General features: G+C 30.6%; 7 protein-coding genes across 8 annotated transcripts; 3 read left to right on the top strand and 4 right to left on the bottom strand.

Moving 5' to 3' along the window:
- Positions 1 to 182: 182 nt before the first annotated feature.
- LOC135948890 (uncharacterized) lies at positions 183 to 1,351 on the bottom strand. The gene is made up of 5 exons (XM_065498341.1): positions 1,104 to 1,351; positions 849 to 1,043; positions 705 to 789; positions 480 to 638; positions 183 to 417 (listed from the first exon to the last, which is right to left on the bottom strand). Exons 1-5 carry the CDS (start codon positions 1,310 to 1,312, stop codon positions 286 to 288), a joined length of 780 nt encoding a protein of 259 aa, XP_065354413.1. The 5' UTR covers positions 1,313 to 1,351; the 3' UTR covers positions 183 to 285.
- A 1,080-nt stretch (positions 1,352 to 2,431) lies between these two features.
- Positions 2,432 to 4,937, bottom strand: mRpS10 (mitochondrial ribosomal protein S10). Its single transcript, XM_065498340.1, has 3 exons — positions 4,823 to 4,937; positions 4,495 to 4,757; positions 2,432 to 2,817 (listed from the first exon to the last, which is right to left on the bottom strand). Exons 1-3 carry the CDS (start codon positions 4,829 to 4,831, stop codon positions 2,562 to 2,564), a joined length of 528 nt encoding a protein of 175 aa, XP_065354412.1. The 5' UTR covers positions 4,832 to 4,937; the 3' UTR covers positions 2,432 to 2,561.
- Positions 4,938 to 5,147: 210 nt separating this feature from the next.
- Art3 (arginine methyltransferase 3) lies at positions 5,148 to 7,125 on the top strand. The gene is made up of 5 exons (XM_065507392.1): positions 5,148 to 5,264; positions 5,319 to 5,684; positions 5,748 to 6,043; positions 6,100 to 6,287; positions 6,354 to 7,125. Exons 1-5 carry the CDS (start codon positions 5,252 to 5,254, stop codon positions 7,045 to 7,047), a joined length of 1,557 nt encoding a protein of 518 aa, XP_065363464.1. The 5' UTR covers positions 5,148 to 5,251; the 3' UTR covers positions 7,048 to 7,125.
- Positions 7,126 to 7,556: 431 nt separating this feature from the next.
- Caf1-55 (chromatin assembly factor 1 p55 subunit) lies at positions 7,557 to 9,498 on the bottom strand. Of its 2 annotated transcripts, none has more exons than XM_065507381.1 (3): positions 9,410 to 9,498; positions 9,074 to 9,286; positions 7,557 to 9,011 (listed from the first exon to the last, which is right to left on the bottom strand). In XM_065507381.1, exons 2-3 carry the CDS (start codon positions 9,093 to 9,095, stop codon positions 7,744 to 7,746), a joined length of 1,290 nt encoding a protein of 429 aa, XP_065363453.1. In that variant the 5' UTR covers positions 9,096 to 9,286; positions 9,410 to 9,498; the 3' UTR covers positions 7,557 to 7,743. The 2 variants fall into 2 exon arrangements, with proteins under 2 accessions (XP_065363453.1, XP_065363443.1); XM_065507371.1 differs by having other exon boundaries at positions 9,074 to 9,283; positions 9,410 to 9,480.
- Positions 9,499 to 9,798: 300 nt separating this feature from the next.
- Positions 9,799 to 10,568, top strand: DCTN3-p24 (Dynactin 3, p24 subunit). Its single transcript, XM_065507358.1, has one exon. It carries the CDS (start codon positions 9,854 to 9,856, stop codon positions 10,481 to 10,483), a length of 630 nt encoding a protein of 209 aa, XP_065363430.1. The 5' UTR covers positions 9,799 to 9,853; the 3' UTR covers positions 10,484 to 10,568.
- Positions 10,552 to 11,735, bottom strand: Dpck (Dephospho-CoA kinase). Its single transcript, XM_065507347.1, has 3 exons — positions 11,527 to 11,735; positions 11,152 to 11,443; positions 10,552 to 11,095 (listed from the first exon to the last, which is right to left on the bottom strand). The coding sequence occupies exons 1-3, from the start codon at positions 11,636 to 11,638 to the stop codon at positions 10,774 to 10,776; spliced, it is 726 nt and encodes a 241-aa protein (XP_065363419.1). The 5' UTR covers positions 11,639 to 11,735; the 3' UTR covers positions 10,552 to 10,773.
- Positions 11,736 to 12,441: 706 nt separating this feature from the next.
- Positions 12,442 to 14,801, top strand: Ref1 (RNA and export factor binding protein 1). The gene is made up of 4 exons (XM_065507337.1): positions 12,442 to 12,814; positions 13,639 to 13,837; positions 13,908 to 14,120; positions 14,187 to 14,801. The coding sequence occupies exons 1-4, from the start codon at positions 12,578 to 12,580 to the stop codon at positions 14,345 to 14,347; spliced, it is 810 nt and encodes a 269-aa protein (XP_065363409.1). The 5' UTR covers positions 12,442 to 12,577; the 3' UTR covers positions 14,348 to 14,801.
- Positions 14,802 to 19,977: the final 5,176 nt, after the last annotated feature.

The following is a 19,977-nucleotide window of genomic DNA, read 5'->3' as shown; positions in this document are numbered from 1 at the left end:
GGCGGTTTAGCATAAACTATCAGTAAATAACAAAACACTTAAGCACTATCTTATCTATATATATATGTACATATATATACATCGATTAGGAAGGTTAATGCAAAAAAATGCAAATTTTTTTTATTCTTAACGCTATAAAAAGATTAAACGATAATAATATCAACAAAATTGATAAACAATTCTTATTGTTTCTTTTTCTACATAAATGTTACAAATATAAAACACATACTACCAGTAATATACATAAATAACTAAATTATCACACTTTTACAGTCAGTCTTTAGATTAATATTTTGTTTTGCAATCGGCGGGAGCACCGCCAAATGGAGGTTCCTCACTGCCACCACCGCTAGCTATACCTCCAATAATTCTTATAATATCGCTAAGGCTGTAATTTCCCAGAAATTTGTTTATGGTCTGAAAAAGAATACAAACAATATATAAATCTCTTTACCTGTTTATTTTAATCAAGTACTTACATCTTCAGCATATTGTACAATACCTCTATCTTGGGCTTCTATCCATACATCATTTAATAATTCTATACCCAGTTCGTTGATTAAAGCATGTAAGAAATCAGTAATTCTTTGCTCTTCCATAAGATTTTCAATGTCTATAAACAAGTCACCAATGCTAAGCTAATAGTTTAAAAAGTAAAGATTATTAATAATATTTTGTTATAATTAATTAAAATGTATACTTACTTCTATCTTTAAGTTGCGTATACCCATAGTTAGGCCAGTTTTTAATACCCAAGAAATCGACAGCTTGACATCGTCAATATGACCTCTAAATTATCACACATATTTAAATTATTTATCACTTTAATACAAAGCATTGATACTTACTCAGCCTTGCCATCTCCATCCAAATAAACAATATAGGCTAATGAACCCTTAGCTTTATATAAAGATTTTAAAGCGGTTAAAGGCAAAACAATGTTAAAATTTGAGCGTCTTAACGGTATTGTAGAGATTTTTAGATCGGTTACATTAAAATCTGACAAACCAGTTAAACGTAAATCAGTTACCGATCCGATCAAGCTAAAATCAATGGCGTTTGTTAATTGTATTCAGTATAAGAAAAGCTCGTATAAAACTTACTCCACTACATATTTATTATCCATATTAAAATCAGCATGTTCAATTTCAAAAGGATCTAGGGCTGGCAAACCAAATAAGGGATAACACATACGATTGCGTATTTCCTCTAAAAAATCCAGAATTGCATCTTCCATTATTGCCTCTGTTTGAGGAACAAAACAACCAATAATGGCTACGGATGCCAAAATAGTATAAATTTTTTGTTTCATTTTTAGACAATTTCTTTTTTCCACGAAATTAATAATAGAAATGCTAGTCTTGCACTGAAGTGGTTTTCATGTGTGCTGTGCTTTTTGTTAATACTATTAGGGTTTGACCAACGTAATCATAATTCAGATTCCATACAGTTATTTAGAGATTAAATTGAAATAAAGCAGCAGCGAGTTATCGAAAGTCAATTAGCACGATTATTGCCACTTCCTATGGTTGATTATTTAAATTGTTTTTGTTTGTACATACATATATATATAGAGCACGGATAATAGAACGCATTTAGTGGTGTTTGGTACATACTTATATACTTTTGAACTTTATTTACCACAACAATACTCAAAGTTGCCCGATAGTTTGATAGTATCGATAATAGAAAAAGATTAGATTAATTGTACCATAAAATTTACATAATATGCATATGCACATTTGCATTTAACTTTGTTAAGAGGATAGTGATTGAGTAATAAGGAATACTAGGATCGCCTGGTGGCCGAAATTCGACCACTTTTAAAACGCTTTTTACCACTTTTATGTAAAGATTTTTGAAATAATTTGTTATATTGTGCATATCTGGAGAAAAAAACATTTTAAACCATATATGTTTCAACAATATTGGTGGTCAATAACATACTTAAAAGTGTACCTACCACAAAAAACGTGTGGCCTATTTATATATAAGATAAGTATATTGCTGCTCCAAGTCTGCTGAACAGTTCGTTTATACAACTCTAAATCCAAAAGTTTAAAATTGAGGTAAAAATAAAAAAAGGAAAAAAAAACTCTTTTGTTTCAATAATTTTTTGTTTGTTTTTCAACTTCAGGAAACTATAACTAATAAAGAATACTTATACCTTGGATTCTGAAATGTTGCAATTTTGTTACTAGTAGTGTCATTAGCACATAATGATTTGCAAATTTGTTAAAATTACGAACACTTAAGAAATAATGAACAATTAAGGTCGGTTTCATTAATTTTAAAATAAAATTGTTATTGCCCATATACATTCCTAACAATTTCTTATTACTAGTACAAGTTGTTAATTTCTTTATACCTATTGATAACATATGTATATGCTAAATTGATATTGAGAAAAAGTGAATATAAAACAATTAACTTACTTGGTAGCAATTCAATGTTGTAGAATTTTTTTTTTAATTTATTACCACTATATAATATGATTTATATTTAACAAAAAATACTTGTAGTATATTTTTTTAAATTTTAACAAAAATTATTAACGTTATTTAATTTTCACTTGGTGGTTCTCTTAAATGTTCTGGTAGTTCTTGTATTTCTGTTTTCTTTGCATTTAATGCCACACCTTCGGGTAAATTTCTTTCAATATATTCCAAAAAGGTGTCTAAAGTAGATCCAGTCATTTTGTGGAAATTCATATAGCGGAAGTATGTACGAATTTCATATTGTACCCGATGTTTCTTGTAAATGTGTACTGATTTTAAAAGTGTCATGCGTTCTTTATAAGCTTTGCGTGGGGACCAACTGTAAAGAGGATAGAAAATGTTATAGTCGTTTAAGATTTTAATTATTAAGTAGATTTTGTTATAAGTAGTTGCAATAGCAGAATGAACTAAAAAATTAAGTTTCGACAGTTTTTTCAATTCTTTTTCAATAGTTAAAAAGTAAAGGAATCGATTATTTCAGTAAATATATTTTGGGTTATTTCGGTCACAGCATTTTGACAGGACGGTATTGCAGATTTGCTTTAAAACAAGTAAGAGGGATATATTCGGCTATATCCTTTACCAAAGTATAACCTAATATAAAGTTTGAAAACAATTTTTAAGTTTTGCAGTAACAAATGTTTTTTTGGTCCAAAAAATATAGATTAAAAGTATGTAAAATTTTTTAGCCGATATTCCCGAATTAAATAGCAACTTTAGAGGAACTTATAGAGTATATATTGATGTATCAATCATGTATGTTATTTGGGGGCTTCCCAAAGGGGCTTCCCGCATACAGACGATGAAAAATATGGAAATTACAAACGAAAGGACAAACTTATATATACCCCTACCAAAAGCATTTTTTACAGAGAGGTTAAGATATCCATTACAAATTCAAATCTATTACCAATTGAAAAATGTTCTTTTGTAATTATGTACGTACATACACATGTAATTACAAATATGTAGAATGTAAAAAAAAAATAATAGATGAGAATTAAAAAAATATTGAATCATTCTAAGCACAACTATTAAATAAAAGCCCTTAAATGCACTCATAGAATTTGTTCTTTGGTAATGATTTTATGGAATAAATTGCGAACAGTTTTTATTTCTGAATTAATATTTATTTGTTTCGAAATTGAATTAATTCGCTGTTTTAAGGATTGACTTGTTTTTTATGTATATCGTTTGACAACAATTTTTAATATAAAATGGAACAGATCATTGACTGAATGTTTTTAATATTCTAAATAAATGAAATAAAATAGGTAAAAAATTATAGATTTATTCGTTAGCTTGCTGGTTTTTACTATTTTTTAAAGCTAGGAAAGCCTAGAAAATTTTACAAAAAGTAAACAAAATATTGGACAAAAGTAGAACTATTGACAGGCACTGGAACAGACCAATTATTTTCGAAGATTTTGTTTTTACAAAAAATCGAAGTGTAAAGTAGGTCTATGTTAATGAACAACACGGGCGTCCTTGTCATTATTGTTTAAGAGCAATCAGGCTCGTTTACATTTTTATTTGTATTAGACAAGTATGCGTCTCGTTCTGGTACGTGTGTGATGTAAGAATGCATATAACTGTTCCTGATCTACATCGTTTGCACCAACCGCGATTTTTTGGTTAAACCCTGGTGGGGATCATAAAAAACTCATCGATACTCGATTTATAACTCAAATTGGTGGAGTACCATATAAACTGAACCATTATCACTCTTAATATTAATCAGGTTTAAGCGTTCCAGCTTCCTATATGAAAATATTCATAGGTCGGCTAGGGATGTATTTGAACCTGGGATAATTTGGCAATTTGTGAGTCGTTATAGGTACTTCGCCAACAAATTTTAATCATTATACTAATGAATATAGTAGAGCCGAAAAATGTCCATTATTCTGAATTTATTGCATACGCATATTGTTAATAGAGCTTAAAACATAATGATGTGCAAGGGTGCTGTATAAATCCTCAAACACTACACACTTACCAATTTCCAACTTCAATGCCCAAATGATCAGCAGCTGTTGTAGCAAACCATGAATAACTTTTTAAAACAGCCGGGTCAATACCACGCAATTCAATTTCCAATTTGCTAAATAGTTTGTCCTGTTCATTTATTTCAGCTGGTGTAGGTGTTGTTATAACAGGTGAATCGGCCGGTGAAGTAACAGCATTGGAGGCTTCAGTTGCCAAACAGCGAAAGGCTGCTACATTTGCAGCAGTGCGAGATGCCAATAAATTTCTAACAATCTTTAAATAATAAAAAAAATGTACGAAAATATTTTTAATTTATAAATAATAAAAAATAAACTTACCGAAATCATTTTTATATTATTTTTTTGTTTTTCTTAAAAGATATAGGTTATGCAAGTACGTTTTGACAGAATAACAAAAACAGCTGTGGTGCAAATACAAACAGGCTGCTTCAAATATGTGAATAAAATGTTAAAGGCTAAAAGTATATTTGAGTAGTGTAATAAAATTAAAATTTTTTATAAAAATAATACAGAATTTCATAACGGTAAACCGAAGTAAATACGTTTTTTAAAAGTAATCTAAATGTAACTATAAATTGCCAAATAAATTATATTAAATTTAACAAAATGGTTTGAATTTTTTACAGTGTATGAATTGTTGACATTTCAACCACACGTGCATTTGAAATAACCAACCCTTTGTTTACAATAAATTTTAGCGATTTATTTTAAATTATTTATTAAATTTTTCTTTAAAACGTAGAAAAAATGGACCAAGAAGGTATAAATTCATAATTTTATATTTTAAAACATTAATACATTTTATTATTTACAGATTTACCTCCTCTAGAACAAGATAGTGAGGTGTGTGCCAACGGCAGATGTGAAAATGATTCAGATTTTTCAGACAATGATTCGGATGAAGAAACCATGGATCAAGGTGAACCCACTACTTGTCTATTTTGCACACAAGTTTTGACATCCATTGAATTGGCTCTAGAGCATGTTAAAACGGAACATAAAGTAAATTTTGCACAATTAAAAGCTCAATTTCAAATGGATCAATATTCGTTTATAAAACTAATCAACTGTATACGTCTGGATAATATAAATGAAGATAAGTTGCAAAATGTTGAAACTGCATTTTGGTGTGATGAAAAATATTTAAAACCTAAAGAGTATGAGCCTTGGTTAAGTTATGGTGAGTAAAGCGAGACTGAATTTTAAATTATTAACAACTAATAATCATTTTATAAAATTCAAGATTATGAGGATTTGAAAACAGAGAACTCATCAGAGGCTACTACAAATGAAGCGGATTTAAAATCTATAATATTAAAACTACAAGAACAAGTAAAATTCCAACAAGAACAACTGGAGCAGGCCTCCCAAGACATGGAAACAATGCGTAAAGGTTTTCAACGATTAATGGAAAAGGATGACAAAAAAGTGGATTCCAAAAACAAAAATATTGCTTGTGTCTCATCAGTTTCACTCAAAGCCGATGAAGGGTATTTTGACAGCTATGCTCACTTTGGGATACATCATGAAATGCTTTCGGTATGACAACAAAAATTCGGAAATTTTATTTATTTTAATTACACTATCATTTATAGGATGTTGTTAGGACTACCTCATATAGAGATGCTCTATTAAAGAACAAGGAATTTGTAAAAGGCAAATATGTTTTAGATGTGGGTTGTGGCACTTCTGTACTCTCAATATTTGCCTCACAAGCTGGAGCTGCTAAAGTGGTGGGCATTGATAATTCAGATATTATCTATAATGCCATGGATATAGTCAAGTATGTATAACTGTTAACAGTTTTGTTTTGAAATATGTATCTTATAAAATCATTTATGTTTTGTAGGAAAAACAATGTTGAAAATATAACATTAGTTAAGGGCCGTTTAGAAGATACCGAATTGCCGGAGCAAAAGTACGATATAATTATTTCCGAATGGATGGGTTATTTCTTGCTGTTCGAGGGAATGCTCGATAGTGTTATATATGCCAGAGACAATCATCTGAAAGAAAATGGTATTCTTTTACCAAATCGTTGCACCATGAGCATTGTAGGATATGGCAATGAATCACTCTTTAAGAACCATGTAACATTTTGGAATGATGTATATGGCTTAAATATGTCCAATATGCGTAAGGAAGTTATGCATGAACCTTTAATAGACATAGTGGATGCTGAACATATTCTCACCGATGCTAATTGCATTGCTGATTTAGATTTAATGACAGTCGACTTAAACTATTCCAATTTCAAGTATAATTTTGAACTGACTTGTTGCAAAGATGGTGAATTGTCATCGTTTGTGGGATATTTCGACACATTTTTCGAATTGCCAGAACCTGTGATGTTTGGCACATCACCCAAAGATAAGCCTACTCATTGGAAGCAAGTTGTGTTTTTCATTGAAGAACCTCAGCCAGTAAAGAAGGGAGACGTTGTTCGAGGAGTGTTACAGTGTAAAAGGAGTCATAAGAGTGCCAGATCTTTGGATATTATTTTAGAAGCATTTAACAAAAAATATACTTACTATTTGGATTAAAATAATGTTATTTAAAATGTATAAAGGAAAGATTCTAAAAAATTGCTTTTGATATGTAATAAACGAAATTCAAACTAATTTGCAATTAATTTTAATGAACTCAGCAACAATTTAGAGGGACAGTCATAGTTATTTAAAACAGGTTTTTGCTTAAAATATTTTGTAAAACACAAAATTGATAATGAAAACAATGTTTTATTTAAATGCTCTAACAAGAAGAAACTAAACTTTAAATTGGCGTCACATAAACATAATATTTCATTATCATCAGGTTTATACATTCATGTTACATAAAAACTTGTACAAATTTTTATGAAAAAATCTTAAAATTTGCCGCAAAGTTTGATTTTTATAAAATGAAACCTAGTAAAAAAACCTCTGTTATTAATTACCTTCTTTATTTTTTTATACATACATAATTATGTTAATAAAATAAGATAAGGATCCTTTGTGTGATCCAAAAAGAACAAAACTAAATCTACTACAAATAATATCCAAACACGTACAAATAGAATGTTGAAAATAATTTATTTAAAAAAATGCTGCTGCATATTTTTCCTTTTCTTGAAACATAAAAAAAAATACTCTCAAATTGAGCTCTAACTTACATTAAACATTTAAAAAGATGCTTTAGCATATAATTTTCATTTTAAAAATTATGGTCTTGTATTTGCAACAAATTTTTTCGAGTGCTGTTTAACCAGTAACACCTTCTAATTCAGAAGATGGTATCTCGGGCTCTTCATCATTGTAGACATTTTCTGCCATTTGCCAGACTTGCATGATATTATCTTCCGAAACTGAGCATATTATCCAAGGTTCATTGGGATTCCAGGAGAAATCTGATATTTTAGCAGTATGACCACCGTGTATGAAGAGTAACTCTGGAGGGCCATCTTCAGCATCTTCAGCACTTTGCTCTTCACCAATCTTTGACAAATCCCAGACGTGTAGGCGGCGATCGGTTCCAGATGAAGCCAAAATTGTTTCGTTATGAGGAGACCACTGTACTTGGAAGATTTCATCTTTATGCGATTCAAAGGAATGTAATTTCAATTTAAGATTACGCAAATCCCACAGGGCTACAGTTTTATCGGCAGAGCCGGTAGCTAAAATAAATTCTGAATAGGGATTAAAACTGAGACAATTTACTTCTGCCGTATGAGCATCAACTGTGTGAGAGGGTTTGGAAGTGTTATTGTTACGTGTGTCCCAAATCATAAGTTTTTGGTCGTCAGCCACAGAGCCAAACAATGATTCATGCAGCAAATGCCAAGCTACATCCTCAACGACTGCTGTATGGCCTGTAAAAATATTCTTAGCATCGATAACACGATGCTCCTTAGGTGTGGCATTTATGTCCCACAAACAAATCGTATGGTCGTCGGAGGCTGACAACAAGTAGCCATTCAAATTCGGATTCCACGACAAGCCATAGCCTTCCTTTTGATGACCACGCAGCCTTAAATCAGGTTGACATTCACCTGAAGGTTCGGGCTTGCTGGGATGTTTGGTATAGTCAAAAACTAAAACATCGCTCGATGGAGTTTTGGTGGCAATAACGCAAGCATTTTGCGGCATGTATCGGGCCCTGTTTACTTCTCCCTCGTGATTTATTTTAATCTCAATTTCAATCTTACCACACACTGAACCAAAACCACCAAATTCTCCTTTTTCATTATCATAGTGAGACCCATCAAATTGAGCATCCTCACTAGGCAGCTGGACGCTAGCTATTAGCAAGTGGTTCTGTTCATCAGAGGTGTGAGTGCCCAAAATTAAACGATGCACAGAATAATCTTTACCTTCCTGTTTCGTGACATCCGGCAGCCATTGAGCTGTTAATGAGGGCCATTCCAAGGCATGAGTCATAACTAAGTCATACAAAAAAGGTGTATTTTTCTTCCAGATTTTATACTCCTCATTGATGACGCGCTCCTCTACGGCATCATCAAATGATTCCGCTGTTAAAAGAAGACACATTTTACTGTAATCCTTATTTAATATATATATTAAAAAAGCTTACCATTATCACTGCGATCAACCATGTTTACTTTCTAAATAAAATTGTTGTGCACGATTTTTTAGTTTATCACCACCAAAAGGCAAGCAGCAGCAAACAGTGGTAGTCCCGCCAAAACAATGTTTCCGTAGTTTGTTTTATGTTTGTTGAAGTATGTATGTTTTGCAGCAGCGTCGCAGTCTCAATTGAGAGTATTTGATAAAATGCTTGTAACTACTTAAAAAGAAGGTATTTTTTAATATTTTATAAACTTCTCAATAATATGTGTGTGTAGTAAAAAATATTAACACTTATTGTTAATTTTTTTAAAGTATTTTAAAAGATATGAATAAAATTTACCGGAAAATGTGCAAATAATTTGTCAAGACACAGCCGCCATAAAAAATTATAACTAAGCACTTGCAAAATAGAAATATTATGGAATGGAACGCATTGAAAAATTAAAACTTGGTAGCACTGTTGGAGAGTTTGGCATAACCAAAATAAAGTAGTAAGAATTAAATCAATTCAAAAAAAGTACTTGATATGATTTTATATTAAAGGAAAGTAAATAGTTATTTAAAAACATAAAATAGTGTGAAATGTTTTTCGGTATAAAGTATAATTAAATAAACTAATTGCATTGTTTTTAATAACAATTGTTTTTTAATAATCTGGTAACTCTGTTCACTAATCGTGAGAGAAAGAGAGAGTTAAGTTTTTGCTTACCTTTGTTGACATCATTTTTTTTATCAAATTCTGGCAAATTTATTAACAAAATATAATTATTAACAATTTAATAATATGGAGGCTTTAGATATCTTGGAAAAACGCATAGACACATTGTCCCGTATTTTAGGCAATGTGCCAGAACAAAATGCTGTATCCTCAAATGCTAATGATGGTGATTCAACAAAAGTGGCTGGCGAAAATATTGTAGACTCTTTGGTATCGGCTAATAACATTTTGAATGAAGCCATCTCTGGGCGTGAACAAATCAAAAAAATTGTCGACAGATCCAATGAACTGGAAAAATATTTAGATCCTCACTTCCTGGAAGAAAATCAACAAGTGAGAGCTAAAGAGGTATATCTAAATGCAGTGGGACATGAATTACACACACAATTCCAACAATTGGATAAAATCAAAGAACTCGAGCCCACATTAGGTGCTGAATATTTTCGTAATATACCGGGTGAATGTGTAGACAAGTTGAAGCAAGTTAGCCAGGATAATGGAGAATTTGCACAGCAAGCTGAATTGATCGAAGAAAGTTTAATATTGGCCATGAAACGTTATGGAGAAATACAAACAGGACTCTTGGATTCACTCAACACTATGAACAAACGTTTGGAGGCTGTAGAGGAGAAAATGCAATTGAAGAAAAAAGAAGATATGGAAAAGGAAATTGAAGTTGAGGAACCGAAAGAGTAATATAGACCTAATAATGTAGTATTTAACTCTATATATTTATAGAAATAACACAAATATAAACACAAAAATTTAAAATATTGTAAAATAGCAGAGATTGTTCATATATATATTTGTTTTATTTGAAGTTTATCTTCATCTTTATTATAATTTAACTGATAAAATTATCATGATTAACTAAATTAAAAAATACTTCAATGGCTAGTAAATTAAATGCCTTTGGTAGTATACCACCAATGTTATAACAGGTATTTTTCTAAATATTTTTTAACAAATTTCTGCTAATGTAAAAATTATTTATACCAAGTTAAACCCTTACTTAAATCGGGAAGAAAGTTAAAGATCTTATTCAGATAATAGATAACAAACAAAATGGCGCCTACAATTCCCAAAAGACTTAAACGATTAAGCCAATGTTGTTTGCTTTCCTTCATCATATTGCAAATATGTAAGGCAGCTGCTTCGGTATCCTCAATCGAACCAGAATTGTCTACAACAAAGTGGGATTGTTCGCATTTTTTATCCAACGGCATTTGGGATTCAATACGTTTGCGAGCATCTTCCGGTGACAATTCATTACGGGATATTAAACGTTTCAATTGCAATTCAGGCTCACTAAAATTAACATAATTCGTTATTTGTACATTAGCATATAATCCAACAAACTATACCATGTTACACAAATAATTTTGTGTATAAAATCCATTAGAAGGCCCGTTTCAAATAGTAAAGGTAAATCCAAAACTATCCATGCTTTCCCCGTTACAAAATGCTTAAAAACCTCCTTAAATATTGTTCGATGTATAACGGGATGTGTTATTTTATTTAATTTGCCTCTCAACTCCTTATCTGCAAATATCGCCTTTCCCAAGGCCTCACGATTAATTTCCCTCGTTGGCAGTAGAATTTCATCGCCAAAGGTTTCCTTGATTTTTTTCCAACATGGTTTGCCAGGCTCCACGACTAGAAATGTTACAAAATTTAGTCAGAAATTAGGTCATATCTAATTAACATTAATTAATGATGATTACAATTGAAGCACTTACTTTGTCGGGCAATTTTATCGGCATCTACCACTGGTATTCCATTTCTTTCGAACACTTTACTAACTGTACTTTTGCCTGAAGCAATTCCTCCAGTTATAGCCACGATAAACATTATTTTTATTGTTATATTTAGGAAAGATATCTTAAAGAAAATATTCAACCCTTAATTAAACTGAAATTGCAATTTATAAGTTTACACAGGGTTACCAAATTTTGGATTTTGTTATTATTGAGTTATTTTAAAAGTAGTATTTTTATAAATCAGGGGATTTTATGCCATTCCCAACATTTAAAATAGTTTAAGGGTAACAATTTATGGGATATTCGAACACTTTAATATAAAAACTTTTTTTTTAAAAAAATCGTGTTTTGTCGCAAACGATTATTTGGCGATATCTCCCAGTCTATACTTGGCAAATAATTATCATGACAATTAGTGACATTTGTTGTCAAGACAAAGTTGTCTGAGGAAAAGAATTAACAATTTTGTCATAACGAATCAATAATATGTACTAATAAATGGGGACATACTAATAATGTTTTATCTTGAAAACCATTTTAACGTCTATCATGACAAAAATGTATCAGGTATAGACATAGAGTAAGGGCTCGATATTAATGGTTTAAACAAATTTAGTTTAACGAGCTAAGTTGAGGAATTTCATTTATTTTTAAGGCTTTATTGATAATCAATTTTTAAATATATTAGAATTATGTATGGAAATTTTGTTTTATAAATCATTTGTTTTCAATAAAATATAATAAAAGATTGACAACTCTACTGTATTATTCACTGAGAATGGTTAATTTATACAATGATATGGCAACATTTTCATAGTAAGCGAAGTTGGCTGTAGTTGATTTAATTCAACAAAGCTAGAGGCAGTCGTGTTTTTTCGTAATCGTACTCCATTTTAATTTCCAATTTCGTGCGCGGCGCTTGCAGTTGAAGAATATATTTTTTTAGTGACAAATAAAATAAAAACGCCGATAATTATTCAAGATAAAAATACTCTTAAATTACTAGAAGCAAACAAAATACACTAACAAAATGGTGGATAAAATTGAAATGAGTTTGGATGATATCATTAAATCTAACCGTGGCCAAAATAGAAAACCTCAAGGAGGAAATCTTGGTGGCGGCGTTAGACGTGGTGGTGGTGCAGCTGGCAATAAAGGTCCTCAACGCCAAGGAAATCGTAGAGTTCAAACATCACCACGTAAACCAGGTGGTGCTGTCTTAAAAGGCCGTGGCACTGGAGGCATTCAAAAAGCAAAATTCTCAAGGGTAATAAAATTACAAACATGATGAAATTCTAGAAAATAAAGTACTCAAAGAGCTTGTCACTCACACCTGGCTTAATAAAGCTACTGATTTTCGTATGGAAACAAGTCTCCGGCTGCAGAAATTTACCTCAAGAAATTTTAAATGTGTAAAATAATGAGTTCAAAAAAGAAAAGCAACGGTGTTTATATTTACAATGCAAATAATAACACGAAGAAATATTTTTACCCAAAAAAAAAATGGCCTCATAACGGTGTGTATGTAAACGCAAAAACAAAATGAAAACAAGTGAGAAAGTGAAAGAAAATGTCAATGCAAAAATATAAAAACAAAAAAAGACCGTCTACAAACAGTGAACGCTGTGTGGCAACCCTACTACTTATTACACTGTTTACATTTTCATTGAAACGTTTAAAAAGTAAATTTTCTTTCTTGTTTTAATACAAAATAAAACTCCGTTTAAAGTCACCATGATTAACGTATACACAAACAAGGTCGTCTACAAATCAAATCCATAATTTTTATAAATGTTTTAGTGAAATTTTTAATTTCCATACATAGCTATTTCTTCTTCAATAATTTATTACATATAATTTCTTTTCGCAATCAATCCCTTAAATCAAATCATTCCGTTGAGTTTTCAGCAACGTTTTATTCTTCCATTAAATAAATTAACACTTACTTCCCCCCGATGGTAGCTGCAACCGGCGACCCAGTTTTTATCACCGACAACAAAATTTAGATTTGAACACAAGACTCAATCAAATTCTTTAAAACAAATCAAAACGAACTTCTGTTGCAACTTGTACCTACTCCTACTTCTCTAGGGTGATGTGAACAGCGCTTGGAAACATGACATGTATGATGGACCTAAACGGGGTATATTGAAAACAACGGATTCTGCCAAACTATTAGTGTCAAATTTGGATTATGGCGTATCTGACTCAGATATCAGAGAACTATTCACAGAATTCGGACCGTTGAAGAAGGCGGCCGTACATTATGATCGATCCGGAAGATCATTAGGTAAGTTTGTAGCTTAAACGCTATACAAATTGAAAAGCAAGGCTAACAATTGTTCAAATATGTACTTTAGGTACTGCCGATGTAGTTTTTGAAAGAAGATCCGATGCTTTGAAGGCCATTAAGCAGTACAATGGTGTTCCCTTGGATGGCAGACCAATGAATATACAATTTTTAACTGATGCCGGTAGTATAACTAGACCTGTACGCAGTGCCGCCCCCAGTCCGCAAAAACGTAGACCACAAGTGGGTGGTAATGCAGGTGGTGGTATACGAAGAGGTGGAGGTAAGATAAACAAGCACTTAGTACTTTTTTAAACAAATTCAAACCTATTCTATTGTCAATTTATAGCTACTGGTGGCAATCGTCGTGGTGGTCCACCAAACCGTAACAGACCAGCTGGAGGTGCTGGTGGCGGTGCTGCTGGTGGCCGTACTAGCAAAAAAACTGCTCCTACTGCCGAAGAACTCGATGCCGAATTAGATGCTTATGTCAACGATATGAAAATTTAGATAAATAGTTTTATAAATATAAATATAATTATAACGATATAATTAATGTATCAATATAAATTCTTATTGTTAAGTCTTCGTCTCGTTTATACAACAAAAGAAAGCTAAAAAATTCAGGCTGAAGCCGGCTCTCAAATGGTACCACACTGCATACAAAGTTATTTTCTAATGTAAAGTACAATCACTATCATCGCATATTAATTATTTTATTATTTTTTTTGTGTGTGGCCTCCCAAATTATTTATATTATTTTGTAATAGTTACAAAAAAATTTACTTCTTTAAATTAATTTTTTTTCATCACTTTTTTTTTATTAATTTTACGTTATCTTCTAAACATTAATCTTGACTTGAAAATTATTACCACCCTCTGACTAATTAAATTGAATTAAAAACCTGAAAATATTTTTTATGTTCAAAGAAAATGTGGTAAATAAAAAAAAAACAAAAATGTATATCATCAGTGTTTGATTTATTTAAACTTGTGTATATGAAAGAAATATACGTATGTTATACCAAAAATCTACAAATTGAGTTGAAATTTTTCTAAAAAAAAACAAACCAATTTATGATTAAGTAGAATGTAGCATTTTAGAAAATCTGACTGGCTCCTCAGCATTTATAAATTCAAAATTTATAAAATCCATGATTTTCTTATGGTCCAAGGGTAAAGTTATTAATTGCTTTAAACCTTTCGTGATTTCTCATAGTCACTCATTAAAATGTCCATCCTGGATAAGACTACCGTTTTTATGGCTGACAAAATATTGATTTACATAAAAACATTTTTAAATTTGTAATCGGGAATCCTGCAATTCGCAAAGAAGTGTTGAAAAATCCCAAAAATGGGATTTTTTAGCTGACGACTATTCGATTTGAGAATATTTGCCCAAAAGTTGAATTTTACATAAAAAATAGTCGTATTTTGGATGGACCTGCGTTTTTGTTTTCATTTAAATTATATATGTAAAGTTAGCTTTTCAAAAATTATAAATTCCTAATACATCTTCTTTGAAATTTTTTAGATAACTTAAAAAGAAAAAATGTACCTTTTTCCCAAAGACTAGCGAAAAAACGCCTTTTTAAAATTTTTAAATTCAAATGCATATAACTTTGGAGTCAGTCACGATTTGAAATGTTTTTCTTTTGTTTGACATTTACATACATTTGTTAGTCCAATAAAAGAAAAATATAGAAAATCGGGAAATTTTTTAAAATACGAATATCTTCTAAGTAATAAGAGATAATTGATTTTGTAGGTAGAGGAGATTCTATATGTGTAATTTTTTTCAAATTGGAACACAGGCAAATAAATTGGATCGTTTTGAAAATTGAACATACCCGAGGTGTCCTACTTTGGGGAGCCTTGACAGCATCCCTGGTGGTCCCAAGCAATAAACTCGACAACACTTCTTCTTTGCGCATTTTCATTCAAATCGGACTAAGGGATGCCATGACCTGCAAACTTTTGCAACATATAACTAAATGAGGTTGCATTAAAAAACGTTTTACGCAAAGTAATAACGGAAAATATGCTTTTTCGAACGCAAAACTTTTAATTTGCTGCAGTAATGTATTATTATTTCATTTATGAACCCACCCCAAGTCTGTCGAATTGGCTGTCATTTATTCTGTTTGTTTTGCCAAATCACCAATCGCAAGTGCAAATGATAAAATGTTTTAGCAAAATGGATCAGCGATGAGGTTCATTTCTGGATGAATGGGTACGTCAACAAACAAAATTGACGAATTTGGGACAAGTACATGATTTTCTTAAACAAAATAACGTATAAGCTTTGAGTAATAATTTAATAAATCGTTTTTTACCTCATTTTAGGTAGTTTTCGAATTTTTATACCCTCCACCACCATCATGAATGAGGGTATATATAAGTTTGTCATTCCGTGTGTAACATTGAGAAATATTCATCTGAGACCCAACAAAGTATATATGTTATTGATCCTTATGAAATTCTAAGTCGATTGAGCCATGTCCGTCTGTCTGTCCGTCTGTGTAAAACACGCTCACGTCCAAAATACGCAAACAAACTTAGTAGAGTTGCAAGAAAAATGTTTATTATTGTCCTAAGCAGTTTGGTATTGAAAATCAGCGAAATCGGTACAGTGGAACCAAAGTTATGAATTAAAATGTGGGACAACCTCAAAAAAAAATTGATAATTTTCACATATTTTTGGACATTTTTTGTAAATATATTGCAGCTAATATCATTATTTTGCACTCGTTACTTTTATGATAAAAGGAGTAACTCTGGTGAAAATTATAAGAATCGGTCCAAGATTTCTCCTAGCTCCCATACAAATTTCTTCTCGAAATATGGTTCTATGGTCTATAAATGCCTACAGAATAGAAATATCCATATAAAATTCAGCAAAAATAAGTTTCGTGGTAAAAAAAATTATATTACAAAATGTTTCGTGGATCGGCCCATATTTGACCATAGCCCCCATATAAAGTACACATCCGAAAATCTCTTAAATAAGCATAAATGTCTTATAAATGTCGCTATTAAGTTGAAATTCGACATAAATAATACCCATATATACCAAAATCGCTGTACCTAATTCTATGAAGATCGGCCGATAACTGGTTATAGCTCCCATATAAGGTCCACTTCCAGAAATCAGTTAAGTACTCATAAATCTCTTATAAATACATTTATCATGCTAAAATTCTACAAAAATTATACTCATATACATATATAGATATCACTGTACCAAATTTTATGCAGATTGGCCGATAATTGGTCATAGCTCCCCTATAAGGCCCATTTCCGAAAAAAGATATTAACTTTAAAAAATATTAAAAACATATCGATATCAAAATGAAATTACGCACAGATCAGTAATTTGTATCCAGTAATCATACTTCTGGATTTTGTGAATATCGGTCCATATTTAACCATAGCTCACATATAAGGTCCACTACCGAAAATCACTAAAATCCTCATTAATTTCTTACAAATATAGTTATCAGGTTGAAATTCAAAACAAATTTATTTTTTTTTAAATATTGGTCCATAATTCGGCATAGCACCTATATAAGGTCCACTCCTGTTAATAGCGTTGTTTATATGAAATTCTACAAAAATGGCCCTTAAATACCATAATAGGTCATAGCATCCATATATTAAACCAAAATAGTACACAGATCAGTAATTTGTACTCAATTAATATAGACAATATGGATATCTAATGATAGATATTTCAAAGTCCATTGCAACGATGTAGATAACGGCTATAGTAAGTTGGACCTACAATGGGTCAAAATCTAGTCTTTCTAACAATTGTTATATTATTTCAGTTTTTATACCATCATATTTAGGTGGAGGGTATTTAAGATTCGGCACGGCCGAATATAGTACTCTTACTTGTTTTTTTTTTATAAATTTGTTGCAATTGAATATTTTTTAAAAAATTAATGAAGTACCTTTTTTTAGTTTAAATAAGTAGTTGTTAGTAATTAACATAAAGAAACAAAAAAAATATCTATTACTACGTTTATACGCACGACTTATTCGCAAATAAATATATTGAAAGCAGAAGAATTAGCCGTATAAACAGTGAATTAATTTTTTATTTGCAAATAGCTAACTCACGAAAACAATTCCTTATTAACGACACTATTTGCAAATAAGATTTTAAAAAGTGCCATATTTTTTAACGTTTTTAGTTTTTCTATCATTTTTTAATTATTTCATTGCGTTTTTGCATTAATTGGATTGCAAGACACACAAACATTTTTAATTCTTTAATTTTTGCATTTAAAAAAATAAGAATTTTCTGTAACCAAAGTGACATATTTATAAATAGAGAGTTAGTTAATTGCAAATTATTTTTATTTGCGAATAGGTTACGTATAAACGTAGTATATAACTGCTTTTATTTAAAATAAAAAAAAATATTTTTATTTAAGTTTTTATTTTTTCATACAAATTTATATTTGGTTTTAGAAAACAACAATTAAAAATAACGTAAGACACATAGCACAAAGTGTACTTTGAAAAAACTAGATTTTTTTTTATAAAATATAATTCTAGTTTCAATGTAATTCAGACTTGAAAATTTTGTTTCAATATCTTACGTAGTTTTCATTTTATAACGTTTTTTGCTTCTCCTATAAACTTCTGAAAAGTGATGTTACGTTATTTTTCATTTTATATGACGATATACTTTATGGGGTCGCAAATGACCCCACTCTTGCTGAAGGGTATAATAACTAAAATATGTGCATATTGATAACCGTGGTACTTTTTTGAAAATAAAGAAATACAGACTGCTTATCAATAAAACTGTATGTATGTGCGTGGAAATGTACGAATTAACTTTCCAGAATAGTACTTAATTATTGAGGTGAGAGAAGCTGTACAAAGAAACACAAATGTTTTCATCATAAAAAGAAATTTTTATTTAATTGTTGAAAACAACACAAACAATGAGTAATAATAATAATAGCAAAACAAAGAGACAATTCTTTTTATCATTTCTAAGAAGAATATGTACATATATTTGTTTATTTGCAAGATAATATGCACTATGTAGGTATGTAGGTACTATTCCAATTGTATAATAATTTAAAACAATTTGCATTAAACATTAAATGACTGATGTAGAGAATACGAGTATCTTCTTTATACAACACATGGAGCGGTCGAAATTACTCGCATTTTAAAAAGAAAAATTGTACGTTAGACTGAAAAGTAATTTCAAAATAATAAAAAAACATCCTATTTGGTTTTACCCATATTTATGTTATAACAAAAGTTTTTGACTTGTAAACATTGAAGCAACTTATTGAGCAAAACGAACTTTTTGTAGAACTTTAGGACCCAAAAGTAAGAGAGCTATATTCGGCTGTGCCGAATCTTATATACCCTTCACCAAATTATACTTCAAAATAAAAATTTTAAATATTTTTAGGTAAACAAAATTTATTATTTTTCCAAAGTTGTTTTTTCATTTTTTGGAAAAAGAAATTTTTCGAATTGTTTTTTTTAAATTTAAATTTTTTTTTTGTTTTTTCAATTATTTTTTAATAATATTTAGCGAAAAAACGTTTGGTGAAAAAAAATCGGTTTAGAAAATATGTTTTCCGATTTTGACCCATTGTAGGTCCAACTTACTATATATACGTCGTTAAAAAGTTCTTTGAAATATCTATCATTGGATATCCATATTGTCTATATTAACACATTGACTGCCATGTCGGACGCATATTTGTCGGACACATATGTCTGACACGACTTTTCTACTCTCTAGCCATGTCAGACAATAGTGCTGAATTTTAAGAATTTTTTCGATGTTGTCTGGAACTTCCTCATCAAAACTGTAATCTTCACATTCTTCATCACTTTCTGAACTTGTACTGAGTATTTTTTCTAACTCAGTATCCCATAATTTATAAAAAAAAAATATCGGTTTCTAAGCAGTAAATAGTACTGACAGTAGTCTAAATTCCAATATTGACGTTTTCGAAGAGATTACGCAAAGAGAATGCTGTGGCCCCCAGCATCTTATTTGGTAAAAGTGCCTTGGCAGTCAATGTGTTAATGATATCCAGATATAGGTCAAAAATCGAGGTTGTCGTGGTTTTTTTCTTATATCTCAGCCATTT

The sequence above is a fragment of the Calliphora vicina genome, chromosome 1 (genome assembly GCF_958450345.1).
Source record: "Calliphora vicina chromosome 1, idCalVici1.1, whole genome shotgun sequence".
Classification (NCBI taxonomy): domain Eukaryota; kingdom Metazoa; phylum Arthropoda; class Insecta; order Diptera; family Calliphoridae; genus Calliphora; species Calliphora vicina.
The sequence above is the reverse complement of the archived record's forward strand: the minus strand, read 5'-3'. Positions and strand labels throughout refer to the sequence as shown.